Source organism: Mytilus californianus, unplaced genomic scaffold (assembly GCF_021869535.1).
Source record: "Mytilus californianus isolate M0D057914Y unplaced genomic scaffold, xbMytCali1.0.p SCAF_12, whole genome shotgun sequence".
Taxonomy (NCBI): domain Eukaryota; kingdom Metazoa; phylum Mollusca; class Bivalvia; order Mytilida; family Mytilidae; genus Mytilus; species Mytilus californianus.
This window is the reverse complement of record NW_026262604.1, coordinates 7,029,732-7,046,301: the sequence shown is the minus strand read 5'-3', so window position 1 is coordinate 7,046,301 and position 16,570 is coordinate 7,029,732. Positions and strand designations below refer to the sequence as shown.

General features: G+C 33.3%; 1 protein-coding gene across 1 annotated transcript; it reads right to left on the bottom strand.

The window, feature by feature from the left end:
* Window positions 1-1,332: 1,332 nt before the first annotated feature.
* LOC127721290 (uncharacterized) lies at window positions 1,333-6,930 on the bottom strand. Its single transcript, XM_052228024.1, has 4 exons — window positions 6,773-6,930; window positions 5,795-5,980; window positions 4,722-4,784; window positions 1,333-2,331 (listed from the first exon to the last, which is right to left on the bottom strand). The coding sequence occupies exons 1-4, from the start codon at window positions 6,840-6,842 to the stop codon at window positions 1,553-1,555; spliced, it is 1,098 nt and encodes a 365-aa protein (XP_052083984.1). The 5' UTR covers window positions 6,843-6,930; the 3' UTR covers window positions 1,333-1,552.
* Window positions 6,931-16,570: the final 9,640 nt, after the last annotated feature.

Below are 16,570 nucleotides of genomic sequence, written 5' to 3'. Positions count from 1 at the left end.
CATGCAAATTATTACAACTGGGTCTGCCCCAGTAAACGTTAAATAACCGTTTTGGCTTGTTTTTGAGTGACATGGGGTCTGACACCTGAGTTTTGACATGGGTTCTAGCATTAGGGTCTTGAATAATATGGGTTACGACAAGTTATTGACATAGGTAGGTGAGCGAGGAAGAACTCTGTGTTGAGCCCCTATAGTCTCTCCCCTTCATTATATTAAATCCCCAGTATCTATTAGTTATTTGTACCATTATATATACCAATATGCTATATTGATCAATTATGGGATATTGACGAGGTCAATACGTTATATATGGACCTGTCCAGATTATATTGACCGAGGACGAAGTCCAAGGTTCAATATAAAATAACAGGTCCATATGTAACGTATTGACTGAGTAAAAGTGCTTAATTTATATATTATATATGTTAATAGTGTAAGTTTAGAAATAATATTGACTAGATGTTACTATTTTTAGAAATGATATTGACTCTATGTTACTACTTTTAGTAACAAGGAGTCAATATCATTTTTAAAAATAGTAACGTCGAGTCAATATGTCAAGATAGTGAAAAAATACAGAATATATATTGGGAAACATGTGACCAAATAAAGCAATGAGAAACAAGAAACATAAAACCATATGTAATATTTTTATATATGACTGTATAATATATACTATCAACTTGCCACTCGACTATTGAGCGAATTGGAAAATCGTGGATTTATGATAATGAAGGGAAGGGACTATGGGCTGCTCAACACAAATTCGTTTCCTTACTCGCCTATGTTTAAAACAATTCATACCGCCCTGTGCCCAATTCCTTGGAACGAAGTTAGCAACCTTTCGCTACAGTCTATAGTCGAGTGATAGCAAACATGTATATTTAGACAAAAAAAAAACACATATGGTACCAATAACTGATATATATATATTGGAAAATCGGGGATTTATGATAATGTAGGGAATAGACTGTGGCAGGGGGCTTAATACAGAGTCTTGTCCCTACGTACCTATGCATCACATAGTGAGGTATTAACTCATTTGTTTCGACAAACATAGTGAAAAGCGTTATGTTATTACATCATCCGGATTTCGACATGCACAGTTCTGTGATTTAAAGGTTTGTCACATTGATTTAAACTGTTACGAATGTTACATAAGATGGTGTCTGACATCAGGGCTTCAGCAGGCTCAAGTAAATAGAGGTCTTCCGTGATTAACTGACGGGTGCATACTCCATTCTATCAATGTCGACCAACACACTACTAAAATCTGCCTATGACTGTATAATTCAGATATTATAGGAACAAGTTATTTATGTAACCTTTAAAACATTTTCGTGAACTTTAATACATCTTCATGGCATAAATATGTACATTTTATTTCTAATTTTATACCCATAGAACAAATAAACAAAACACGGTTTTATTTCACTTCACCATCACATATGTAGATATTTGGAAATTAACTTTCGTGTATCGTGATACTCATATATTGTATTCGTCAAACATTAATGCACTAGTTTTCAATGTTCTACAACTTAACGAGGGTTCACATCAATTCAAGATATTCGTGGCGGTATGCTTCAGGAGGGTAAAGGAAGACATTCGACCCAGGCGACATCAGCGGCGCAGAAAGCTGTTCCCCGTATGAAGGGGAGTTAATTGGAGATTTCACATCAGTGGTTTGATCAACGGTAAATACAGAGTCCAAGCTAATATCTGAAGCTGGCGGAGTAGGGTAGTTTGAAGACATTGAAACAGACCTTTCTTGTTCATGTTCATCGTCTTGGTTTTTACCATGTTGCCTCTCCATGCTTATTCTGAATGACTTTTCAGTAAAATATAACTCATTTTGTTCATGTTTTAAATTTTCAGTTGCTTTCCGCCATTTATAAAGAAAAACAAACGAGGTAATTGTTACGAAACATAAAACAGTAGCTAAACCAGTGACAATTCCGATATATACGGTAGTGTCGTCTAAGGGTAAATGAACGACGCGTGTACTTCCGGTAGAGTTTTTAGTTTGTTCCGAATGGTCCTGAAAATTTTGGTTATCGTTCAACTTATTTTCTTGTGTTAAATCATCTTGTTTTCCTTGAAGTTTCTTGTTGGGCATGGTAGCGATAATAAAACTGTTGACATTGGATTTTTCGGAAAAAGTTGTTGAAACAGTCGACATCTCTTGGTATGTTTCTTTTGTTGATTGAAATGTTGTGGTGGTGAAATTTTTAAAAGAACGGGTTTGATTGGTTAGTTTAAATTCTGCTAACGGAAGAACAGTGCCAGAGGTTGTGCTGGGTTGTACCAATCCTTCAACCTGTCCGTCTCCTACAAATTTAAAAAAACTCTTAAACTGACTCCACAAAACAGATATTTATCTACATATTTGATATATGATTTATTTACATCAAGGTACAATGTTTAATATACAATACATTTCGAACATTAAATCACAGTTTCTGAAATTAATATATAAACAGCAACAACCAATGCAAAGAAAAAACAACAACATTTTTAAATGAAAATATGACAAAATATTTTTGGTTCTGTTATTTGTCTTTAACGCTTTCAGATTATATACATTAAAACGGGAAGAGGGTACCAAAAGATGAGTGGGGCAATAAAATAGCATAAATCGAAAAAAATCATCAGTATTTATGAAGTCTTTAACCATAAAAAAGTTTTTGTCAACTGAAAATGCAGACGGAATTTCGATGCAAAATTATCCATGGACGTCTCTGGCAGTAAAACCTTACTAATGTGGGCGTTTGTTTGATGGTGTTTCATATCTTTTAAGTATATTGTCAAATTCTAAAAGTCAACATTAGCTAAAACATATTTTTAAATAATTTAATTTTGGATGTAACGCGTCTTCCGATTGGCTGACGTTGTTTTGTTTATCAGCTCACAGGGGTTAAAAAATCCACTAGCCCGACGCCCGGGACTAGACTTTTACACTTCGGGCAATTAAAACTTGTAACCGAATATGCCCGACGGACTAGTAACAAACAATTCTTGGCATTTCCAAAATAGTAAGTGGAAAATCCCCTCATCACTATTCTATCTTAGCCAATCAGATTCAATTACGTACGTCATCCGGGATTCCAAGAATTTGAACCGATTTTGTACATGTTTTAAAAATAGAACAACTAACTCTGGGTGGACCGGTATCATGTATTGATCGCAATTCACGTACTTTCAATATCAATTTCTCAGTACAGGGGTTATTGTACATTGCTTAAGCCGAGATTTTCAATTAATGGTATTTGGGTGTATGATGTAATGATCGATATTGACCTGTCTTGTCGGACAGCTGTTAATTTGAGCTTGAAACCATGCACAAATTATTTCTAAACATTTTAGTACGGCCACCACAGGAACTTTGTCAGTTTTAAAACGAAAAACGGTAGATGAAGGGGGTAATGAGGCTGAAAATTTATCCCAAAAAATGCCAAATAAGACCAGGAAAAGCGGAAAAAACATCTATAGTGTCATGGACAGAAAGATTCCCCATGGGCAAGGTCGACTGTTACTCATGATAAACAAGAGATGATTTTTTTATGAATATTGCCGTTATTTTCCCGATCTCGCTGATAAAAAGTCTGCTTTGTATGTGGGAACAACAAATATACGAATTGAACCACTGGTTTAACATGACTATCAATGAACATGTTTTCTGTGCCCGAAAATATTTAACCCATAGTACAAGGGATATCCAAAAAGATGTCTAGAGATCCTTGTTATAATTAATAAAACAAAAATTTATTTGATTTATTTTATCAAATACCGTGTATAATGCAGCATTCAAAACAAGGGACACCCACTCTAAATTTGAAAGGTATACTCGGGCTAGCAGGTCAGTTTTGATGGGCTAGCAGCTCTTTCAACAGGGCTAGTAAAATCCTGCTACCAATAAGTCCTGGGCTAGTGAGCTGTAACAAATTTTTTTAACCCCTGGGCTCATAGACATAATTTTGTCATGTGACCATGACGTCATCAACGCTTTTTCATGATTTACTCCGGTTTAAAATGGAATTAAGAATTAAATTATAAGAAATGACTGTAATATTTTTTCTGTCTATTCGAAATATCATAAAAAATGTGGTGCACACTTTAAAATAACCCGGCTACGCGGGTTATTCAGTGTGCACCACATTTTTGATGTTATTTCTTCATTGACAGAAAAGATATTACAGTCATAATAAAATGATTCCTTAAATAATTTAATTTTGATACATGTTATTTTCACTGAATAGTTGAGTCCTTAAATAAAAACAACAACAAATTTCTATACACACCTCATAAAGATTTTAAATAATGGATCTTTCTACGTTTTAAAAGTAATTGAAAGTATAGCCATAAAACTTGTGTGACTTCCGAACTGGGTTAAATTTTGTAAATTGGAAAAGTACTGAATGCAATTATACCAGTATAACAGAACATAAACAACCAGACAAAATAGAAACATTATCTATTATACCATACAAAAATGTTAAAACAGTCATATATAAGCAAAGTAAATGTACCGACGTTAAGAGGGGTAACTCCAGAAAGTCGCTGGTATGTTTGTGCCAATTATCTTCATAAATATATATTACAAGCTTCTATGTGATACATACTTTGAATTATGTTTCACGTGCATTGTGAGACAGTATTTATAAAGAGTTATCTCACCTTAACCATGTCATTGGTTTCTATAAGATTAATTGTCTACTTACCCGAAGTACTACAAACACACGTCGGACATCCTTTACTGTCAACACCTGGGCAAGGACAATTTTCTGAAAACAGACAGAAAAGTGCAAAGGGTGAAGGTTTGGTACCATTAAAACGTTTAAACCCGCTGCATTTGTTTGCACCTGTCCTAAGTCAGGAATCTGATATTCAGTAGTTGTCGTTTGTTGATGTGGTTCATAAGTGTTTCTCGTTTTTATATAGATTAGACCGTTAGTTTTCCCGTTTGAATGGTTTTACACTAGTAATTTTTGGGGCCCTTTATAGCTTACTGTTCGGTGTGAGCCAAGGCTCCGTGTTGAAGACCGTACTGTGACCTATAATGGTTTACTTTTATAAATTTTGACTTGGATGGAGAGTTGTCTCATTGGCACTCATACCACATCTTCTTATATCTATTGAACAAATCTCGTAGCTGGGCCGGCATGAATGTAACTATGAAATTAAGTTAGATAAACTAATCCTTCATGGCTCAATTCTGGCAGTATTCGTTTTATTCAGCAAGACTTAGTAAACTAGAATGTCTTACTATTCATCAACTGTTCCTCTTCACTTCTCATATAAAGAGATACATCACGAGTTTGATTTTGAGTAATGTCAATTGCGCATGCGTAATGTGTGATTTTCAAAAGATTTTTTGTGCAAAATAAAGACACTGTCCTCTTAAATCGTAAGTTAAACTGAAAAATTAATCGTGGCAATACAATCACGATACGAATTTAAGTTTACAGTATCTATCGAAAAAATAAGACTGTTTTGGTTATCTTTTTCTTAGTTCTAATGACCGTTTTATACCAGACGTAGCAGCCCTGCATGTAAATTGATCATGCCTTAGATTGGTTACAAAACTTAATTTTATTTCAATATTGCTAAATCTGAGAAATTTTCAGTCAAATTTGTGATAGGATTTTCCTGGAGGTAGTATTTATTTCACAATTGAAGATTATCTATAGATAAAGCAACCATAAGTCTGTTTCTGTTTCTGGTAACACAATTACAAAAATGTACGCTAAATTGCATGAACCTGATGAACGGACTTGTTTTCTTTTCAATTTACCTGTCTTCTCAACAGATCTCTTTCCAACGGTACCAGGCTTAAAATTACCAAACTGGTTTCCATAACTCATTTGACTACTGGGACCAGAAAATTCCATCTTGCACGGAGAAAAACCTCCCAACATCTGATTCATAGTATTAGCGTTTTGTTGCCATATATTAGTTAAACTAACACCTCCGCTCTGATCTGAAAGATAAATGAAAAATTACATAAGCAATACGATGGGTTCCACACGTGGAGCAGGATCTGCTTACCCTTCCGGAGCACCTAAGATCACCCCTGGTTTTTGGTGGGATTCGTGTTGCTCATTCTTTAGTTTTCTATGTTGTGTTTTGTATAATGTTGTTTGTCTTTTGATTTTTTTCCTTTTTTTTTGCCATGGCGTTGTCAGTTTAATTTCGACTTATGAGTTTGAATGTCCCTTTGGTATCTTTCGCCTCTCTTTTAAAGCAGGAATATTGCTTGTTTCGCCCATGCTGATTGTGCCTCTCATTTTTAGTATACAGTTTATATACTTATTTATAGAAAAAAACAGGCTATAAGTACGTAATCTCTTAACACATACGGACGAAAAATTGTGCATTTGTATAGATCTGAAACATTAATTTAACGGAATTTTTGTAAGAAAACGAAACGTCTATCTGATATGGTGGAAATTGTTTCTTTTAAAATTGAGAATGGAAATGGTTTTTGAATCGTTTTATTTTGTTATTTTTGTTTTGGTTTGCTTTTTCATCTGTTTAGCAGTATACCATATAGGTCGATTACAGAAGCCATGATTATTTTTTTTTATAAAGGTGATCATTGAAAGTTTTAGTTGTTCGTTTAAATTTTTTTTTTTTTTTTTATTTTCTGTTCGTATTGTTTGATAAACGTTTACTTCTAAATCACTGACCTTATGCAATTTGCGTATTTTATTTTATCAATCATTCAGAGCTTAAAATAAAATTCCAACAATGGATACTAATAATGACTTACCTAAACTTTGCACATGTCCAAAGAAACAAAATATCCGAATATAGAATAAGAAAAACTGATACTTCTGCATGACTTATCCTTTTTCAATTCTGTAGTCCATTTAAAAAGGAATAAGATTTAGCGAAAGAAAAAATTACCAAGCCAAACTTTCCATACTTTGATATCACAAATTGTTATCAATGTATTCATCACTTATCATTGAACTGGTACCCTTAATCTGGAGGCGTGAGAGTTTAGATGTACCAGAACAGGAGGACATTCAATACCGTAATTGCCATTCATAGGTCATATTTTAGCTACGACCAAAAGATTATTTTCATTTCTTACCATGGACACAAAGCAAGATTTTATTTGCATGTAAGAGAGATTTTGTAGAGTTGTTCCGCATTTGATAAAGTATTCTGATAAACTAGTACGATAAAATAAAAGCACAAAACTTTTATGTTCATTTCACTTAAAAAGAGGTTCTTCTCCGAAGAAAGACTGTTCTTATAATTATGCAAAGTGATGGAGCTAACTTTCAGCGCGTCCGACGAGAAACAAATTTATTAATGCCTTTTTATCTTATATTTTGTCTTTTTTATACGGAAAAACGGGGGTCTCTGTTTGGTATTTTGCGATATTTGATTGTCCTTATATTAAATCTTTTAACCGAATTTGTCACCTAGGATCACACCAAGGTTTTTGGTAGGGTTCATGTTGTTCAATCTTCAGTTTTTTATATAGTGCTTTGTGTACTTGTCTGCCTTGCTTCACATTTTTCGTTTTTTTGGTTTTTTTTGTCAATTTCTTTTCATTTCATTAGATTTTGAATGTCCCCTTGGTGCGTATCCCCCCCCCCTTTTTTTTTGAATGTTTAAAAGAAATTCTGTCGATTAAATCAAATCTTATGAATAGTTTATTGCCAAATCCTTCTGATCAATGATATCACCTTGATACATATCTAGATGGATTTGGCTAATTTATTTAGGTCCTTTTTTGTTTGTTATATAGCTCTTCAGCTGTTTCGGTTCTTATACATCCTTGGCTTCCCAATATTCGGCTTTGAGCGTTTCTGGTGAAGTTAAACCCAGAATAGCGCTTCGGGTGCATGAATCTATAAAGTGTTATTTTTATTTTTTATGTAAATCTTGAAAAAGTATTGACATAAATCCATCAAATACGGTAATAGGAAATAATTGATGGTCTGGATGGGGTTTACGGAATAGAGATTAATTGGGAAAAAATTAAGAAAAGAAAAAAATGACAAATAGAAAAACAGAATACAGTGCTAAAATAAATAGAATAAAAAATAATGGCAAAACTAAAGAATAGAAAAAATGGCCCAATAGTATTACTGAAATGAAGACCCCTCATCCGGACCCTCAAAATTTGAGGCAGATGTTTCGGTTTATCACCTGATACTTCACATTATCTTCTACACGACGGCGAAGCAGAAGGTATTTTTACTATGTCAGATAATTATAGATATCACACCTTTATAGGTTCAATAGTAATCACCATAATCGTACAAATGAAACATAAACATTAAATTTTTATCTTAAAGTTGAAAAACCGCAAAATCTTAGATTCAAAATCGAAACATTTAAAGGTTAAAACTACAGATATGCATCTCTGTATTAAGAGAATTTTTTTTATCTTTTCAACTTTATCTAAATATCTAACTTTTTGTAAAAAATTTTGTAAATAATTGTTAGGTGTATCAAAACAGAGTTTATGTGCTTGATATTCATATGCTGAAGACATAATCTTTCAATCAGTTTAAGGTCTGGAGCTGGCATGTCAGTAACTGCTAGTAGTCCTTTGTTAATTTATGTATCATTGTCATTTTGTTTAGTTTTTTTTGTTTCCTATTCTGACATCGGACTCGGGCTTCTTTTAAACTGAGTTTTACTGTGCGTATTGCTGTGTGTTTGTTTTTTCTACATTGACTAGAGGTATAGGGGCAGCCCACGGTTGAGATCTCAAAAAACATGTTTAACCCCGCCGCATTTTTGCGCCTGTCCCAAGTCAGGAGCCTCTGGCCTTTGTTAGTCTTGTATGATTTTTAATTTTAGTTTCTTTTATATATTTCGGAGTTTAGTATGACGTCCATTATTATTATTATTAGGCTGATCTAGTACATATTTTTGTTTAGGGGCCAGCTGAAGCACGCCTCCGGGTGCGGGATTTTTTCGCTGTATTGAAGACCCATTGGTGGCCTTAGGCTGTTTTTCTGCTCTTTGGTCGGGTTGTTGTCTCTTTGACTCATTCCCCATTTCCATTCTCAATTTTACTTTAATATGGCAGATATCTCAGAACTTAGAAGGTTCCCCCTATATGTTGACATTTTAACACATATGTTTATGTACTGGTTTAGACTAGAACACTCACCAAGTGACTTATTAAAAAGTGTATATAATGAATATAAGAATGGGGATCATAAAGACAACTCCAGGTACTCTAAAATAAAATTATTCTGAAAAACATTAAACTTGACATTTAAATTTGCAATAATTTTAGTAAAACCACATTAAAAGTACAGTATAACTAAATTAAAAAAAAAAAAACGAATAAAAGATGATTTTCTGAAATTCTGGAAAATTTTAAACGATTCTCCCCCTGATTACCAAGGCAAATTAGATGCTTACTTCAAATTTAATAATGTACTTAGGTCAGATTTTGGAATTTTTGTCAAATGTTCGGACTCCTTGGGGTTTTTCCTACGATATAGGGTAAAATATTTTGTCCCATAACACCCACTTTTTTTCCCATATAAACTTTAATAGCTCATAAAAGTTCATTTACCAAAATTAAAGCGCATTCTAGATTTCTTTTCTTACGAGACCCACATAATGCTAATGCTAAATGTAAGGTAAAAATAAAAATAAGAAGATGTGGTATGAGTGACAATGAGACAATTACCCATCCAAGTCACAATGTATAAAAAGTAAACAATTATAGGTCAAAGTACGGCCTTCAACCCGGAGCCTTGGCTCACATCGAACATCAAGCTATAAAGGGCCCCCAAAAAAGATTAGTGTAAAACAATTCAAATAGGAAAACCAACGGTCTAATCTATATACAAATAAACTGTTATCACAGACATATGTCTCGCCTATTTGTTATTTTGATAATGCAAATGTTGAAATTAAAATAGCAATACTTTAACATGTAAGTTATGCAAATATTCAAAGTCAATGAACCATGACTGAAGGAACAGGGCTAAACAATCTCCATGAAAATGAGATGTGCCAATGCTAATACAACTGCATACCAAATATCATTGACTTTTCATAAGTCGTTCCCTTTTAACAAACCTAAACAAAAACATTAACTTGTAAACTATGTAAAAGTTTCAAAGTCAATGAACCATAATGAGGGGGTGGGGTTATATAATCTCCATGGAAATGAAACTTGCAAATGCCAATACATTTGCATACAAAATATCATTGACTTAACATTAGTGGTTCATCTTAAACGGACCTAATCACAAACGAATGCATATTTAAACTAAGCAAAAGTTTCAAAGTCAATAGACCATGACTGAGGGGCGGGGCCAAATATTCTCCATGGAAATAAGATGTGCTAATGCTTATACAACTGTATACCAATTAACATTGGCCTACCACTAACGGCCCCCCTTAAACTGACCTAATCACAAACTAATACATGAAAACTAAGCAAAAGTTTCAAAGTCAATAAACCATGACTGAGGGGGCGGGGTAAAATAATCTCCATGGAAATGAGATATGCCAATGCTTATACAACTGCATACCAAATATCATTGACCTACCACTAGTGGTTCCCCATAAACAGACCTAATCACAAACTAATACATCGTTGACCGCCGCCGCCGCCGACGCCGGAAACAGCATACCTATGTCTCGCTTTTTGACTCCGTCAAGGCGAGACAAAAAATGAGAAACGAGAAACACTTATGAACCACATCAACAAACGACAACTACTAAACATCAGGTTCCTGACTTAGGACAGTTGCAAACAAATGCAACGGGTTTAAACGTTTTAATAGGTAGCAACCTTCATCCTTACCTGAAACAATAGTGTAACATCACATCATAGAAAGACACATAATTCTAGATTTTTTTCTTACGATTTGAGATCCAAATAATGTCAATACTAAATTTAACGTAAAAGTCCGAGTCAGCTTTTTCCGCCATTTTTAAGTCAGAATAAAATATCTCAAAAGTAGTTCCATAACCAATCAATATTTTTAGCTTATCTTGTTCCTTAACTTATGCTCATCTGACTTATAATATCAATTTCAAATTCTAGATATTTTTTGTTCACCTAAGTACAATAAAATGCTCCGCTGGGCGCAGCTTGATACGACCGCAGAGGTCGAACCCTGAACAGTTGGGGCAAGTATGGACACAACATTCAAGCTTGATACAGCACTGAATCTGGATTGTGATTAAATATTTGACACAGCATAGGTTTCTGACACAGAATGAATGTGGCCTAAGAACTTAAATTTTTAATTTACCTATTCAAACCATATCATTATTATTTGCTTTTATATATAAATCAGAAATAACCAATTAAAAATGGAAAATTTTAAAGAAAAACTAGAGGCTCGCAAGAGCCTGTGTCGCTCACCTGTATTTACTGATGCTTTGGAAATCATGTAAAATAAGGTTAAAATCATAATTAATAGTATTAGATATTTGATATTATAATGATATCTAAGATAATAACAAAAAACTGCAAAATTTCTGTAAAATTACAAACTCAGGGGCAGCAACCCAACAACGAGTTGTCGGATTCGTCTGAAAATTTCAGGGTGGATAAATCTAAATCTGATGAACATTTTTGCCACTGTCATATTTGCTTTAAATGCTTTAGTTTCAGAGATATAAACCAAAAACTGCATTTTATCCCTATGTTCTATTTTTAACCAAGTCGGCCATGATGGTTGTCATCGGACAATTTTTTTAAACTTGATACCCTATTAAAATACACTTGTGACGTAAATCTTTTGTTCAAACTCTCCATTATTTTTTAGGAATGGAGAGTTATTTTCTTTTGTTCATCTTCATTCATCCGGACGTTTTGCCCTTTTGATATTTCCATGGGCACTTTCTTAAAAAGTGTTCACCCATGGAAATAATCCTAAAGGACGAAACGCGATATTGAATGAAGATTAAAACTTACTAAAATGACTGATCCTGGATTTTTTTTTAAATAGGGATCGTAGTATATGTAAGAGAATGATAATCCCTTTCTTCATGATTAAGTACGAGCGTTAGCGAGTACTTATCATGAAGTAAGGGGTTATCATTCTCTTATAAACTTAGAATATTGTAAAGTGCTCAAGGCTCAAATGATCTCTTGATTGGTTGTATTCAAGAATTAGTGTCTTTGTCAGTGCAATGTTAACAATTGATGCATGACTTCCTTTTTTTGGCATTTCATTTATGGATTAGTTTTAGTGATGTAAGGACATTCTTATAATTTGGGAAATATTAAAAAAAAAATGCGTTATAGACATTAGGTGACAACAGTCCAAAGAAAAGGTAGGAATTGTATATGTTTCCTGATTGTGAGTATGAATGTATATCATGTAATATTTTAGTGGGGAATTACCCTTTTTTATTTACAGTTTAAATAAATAACTATATTTGAGTTACAACTAATTTTATTTTCACAGCCAATATTTTGGTCCGGCTTCTTAAATCAAATACTATTTCATTATAACAGGGGAATATTCAAATAAAATGCCTTTAAAAGTTTTAAATATATTCAAAACTTAAATTAAATTCCTTTTTTTTTTTTTAAATTTTAACGGAATATTGAAAATAACTATTCTTCCCAACCGCTAGTCCAGTTATCAGAGTTTTGGAAAGCTAAAGATTTAGGTTGTTTTTGATTTTAATACTTTTTTTTCTTTTTTTGCATTGCTTTGATATTGTTTAATTTTTTAGTAATTTAAAGTTATTAATATTTTCATAATGACATTAAAGGTACCAGTTTTACTGCACCAGTAGACTTCAACTTATTTTGATTTTTTTGTTTCACAATTCAACTTTTAGTCATTTTCAATCACTGTGTGATAAATCCTTTCAATCTGATAAATGTGCTTTCGGGCAGTTGTAACTCATTTATAGAAATTCTTTGTTTTGAACTGTAAATACCCAAATAATAGGATAATCCCTTACTAAGAACATGATTTACACTCAATCTTCACAATTAAGAGACATCAAATTCTACAATTTCATTGGTCGAGAGCACTTTGCTACATTCTAAGTAATACAATGAACACCAAATATCTTATTATCAATAAACAGCTTTAATTTGCGTGTCGTAATTCCATTGTGTAACAATTAGTATCGTTTTCACTAAAAATTCCACAACATTATCCATATTTTGTTTTCCGATATACATCGTGGCTGACTTTTTGTCACGGATAGTATCCAAGCAGGTAAAACGAATATTTTCCATTGAGTGCCATTCCTTTTCTGTGCATCTACAAAATATCAAATGTGTTAACTCAGTTGAATTCTTTTGTGATATTGAACACATAAACATTATTCAATAAGGAAAATTAGTCGTAGATACTTGATTTTTTTATTAGTTGTTATTGGCTTTGAACTAGCTGTCAGTAACTGCGAGTACTCTCAGATCTGTACTTAGTGTCTTTTTGTTGTGGGGATGTATAAGTACCCATCCACGTCCACTCTGTGTTTTTGTTACTCGTTTTTGTGCTTAGTATCTATCTGATGAGTTAAGCCCTTTTCAACTGATTTTTATAGTTTTTTCATATGTTGTATACTGTTACACCAGTGTCCAAAGTTAGGGGATGGTTGGGCGCTCGCTATCATGTTTAACCCCGCCACATTCTGTATGTGCCTGCCCCAAGTCAGAAGCCTGTAATTCAGATGTTGTCGTTTGTTGCCGTATATCATATTTGTTTTTCGTTTATTATTTTGTACAAAAATCTACTCGTTTGAATTGGTTTACATTTGTTATTCGGTATATTATTTGATTTTTCGTTGTTATAATTTGAATATAGTATTAATGAATAGAATTTAAGGGGGGTATGGAGAACATTTAAATAAGGCTTGCGTTAAATATTGGGTGGGATTTTTATTCAATTTTCAACAGAAACGTGTAACATAATCGAATTCCTTTACTGTTGTTATATGTCCAGTGGCACATATAACAGTTATATTGGCAGTGTAGATGACGGCGTTAATCTTGAAATGTTTTAATGAAATCAAAAAGTAGTTTTCCATTCAAAGTTAAAGACTTACAAAACGCAATCTAGAAATGTTTTTAATCACGCGGGTTTTTTTTTTTTCTAAAACTTTTTGCCGCTTTTCTGATAATAGGGAAGAATGATAAATAATTTCAGTTTGCTTGTATTGTATTGCTATTTAAGACTTAACATAACATTTTTTCGTTGTTATGAGCGAAGGGAAAGAAAAAAATGTTGGGTTATGCATGAAACATGAAACACTGTTATCCAATAGTAAGAATGGTTTGAAATATCGAATCCTATTTTGTTTCAAATATATGACATATAATCGAGCACACCCTCATTAGTTAAATAATCTATACTCGAGTGTTACATACCTGGAAATTTATTCTAATTGTACCATGTCATTTTAATCAGACGATTCTACATCCAAGATTTATCAAACGAAAAGCACATATAATCCATTAACATATATGCATGCATACTAGTTTTTTCTCTCTCTCTCGAAATACAACTTAAAGACACAAATAAATATCCTTTCAATCACACTACAAGAAAGACGTGCGTATCCAATGAATTAAAATATAAATCTGGATGAACTTAATTCAAGATCTTTTTATAGTAATTATTCTACTGTTCACATATACTTCGTTAAGTGAGTAGATGGTCAGCTTGATCTTAAAATTTGCATGTGGATTATTGGGTACAACACGGGGAAAACGGTCTAATCTATATACAAATAAACTGTTATCACAGACATATGTCTCGCCTATTTGTTATTTTGATAATGCAAATGTTGAAATTAAAATAGCAATACTTTAACATGTAAGTTATGCAAATATTCAAAGTCAATGAACCATGACTGAAGGAACAGGGCTAAACAATCTCCATGGAAATGAGATGTGCCAATGCTAATACAACTGCATACCAAATATCATTGACTTTTCATAAGTCGTTCCCTTTTAACAAACCTAAACAAAAACATTAACTTGTAAACTATGTAAAAGTTTCAAAGTCAATGAACCATAATGAGGGGGTGGGGTTATATAATCTCCATGGAAATGAAACTTGCAAATGCCAATACATTTGCATACAAAATATCATTGACTTAACATTAGTGGTTCATCTTAAACGGACCTAATCACAAACGAATGCATATTTAAACTAAGCAAAAGTTTCAAAGTCAATAGACCATGACTGAGGGGCGGGGCCAAATATTCTCCATGGAAATAAGATGTGCTAGTGCTTATACAACTGTATACCAATTAACATTGGCCTACCACTAACGGCCCCCCTTAAACTGACCTAATCACAAACTAATACATGAAAACTAAGCAAAAGTTTCAAAGTCAATAAACCATGACTGAGGGGGCGGGGTAAAATAATCTCCATGGAAATGAGATATGCCAATGCTTATACAACTGCATACCAAATATCATTGACCTACCACTAGTGGTTCCCCGTAATCCCCATAAACAGACCTAATCACAAACTAATACATCGTTGACCGCCGCCGCCGCCGACGCCGGAAACAGCATACCTATGTCTCGCTTTTTGACTCCGTCAAGGCGAGACAAAAAATGAGAAACGAGAAACATTTATGAACCACATCAACAAACGACAACTACTAAACATCAGGTTCCTGACTTAGGACAGTTGCAAACAAATGCAACGGGTTTAAACGTTTTAATAGGTAGCAACCTTCATCCTTACCTGAAACAATAGTGTAACATCACATCATAGAAAGACACATAATTCTAGATTTTTTTCTTACGATTTGAGATCCAAATAATGTCAATACTAAATTTAACGTAAAAGTCCGAGTCAGCTTTTTCCGCCATTTTTAAGTCAGAATAAAATATCTCAAAAGTATTTCCATAACCAATCAATATTTTTAGCTTATCTTGTTCCTTAACTTATGCTCATCTGACTTATAATATCAATTTCAAATTCTAGATATTTTTTGTTCACCTAAGTACAATAAAATGCTCCGCTGGGCGCAGCTTGATACGACCGCAGAGGTCGAACCCTGAACAGTTGGGGCAAGTATGGACACAACATTCAAGCTTGATACAGCACTGAATCTGGATTGTGATTAAATATTTGACACAGCATAGGTTTCTGACACAGAATGAATGTGGCCTAAGAACTTAAATTTTTAATTTACCTATTCAAACCATATCATTATTATTTGCTTTTATATATAAATCAGAAATAACCAATTAAAAATGGAAAATTTTAAAGAAAAACTAGAGGCTCGCAAGAGCCTGTGTCGCTCACCTGTATTTACTGATGCTTTGGAAATCATGTAAAATAAGGTTAAAATCATAATTAATAGTATTAGATATTTGATATTATAATGATATCTAAGATAATAACAAAAAACTGCAAAATTTCTGTAAAATTACAAACTCAGGGGCAGCAACCCAACAACGAGTTGTCGGATTCGTCTGAAAATTTCAGGGTGGATAAATCTAAATCTGATGAACATTTTTGCCACTGTCATATTTGCTTTAAATGCTTTAGTTTCAGAGATATAAACCAAAAACTGCATTTTATCCCTATGTTCTATTTTTAACCAAGTCGGCCATGATGGTTGG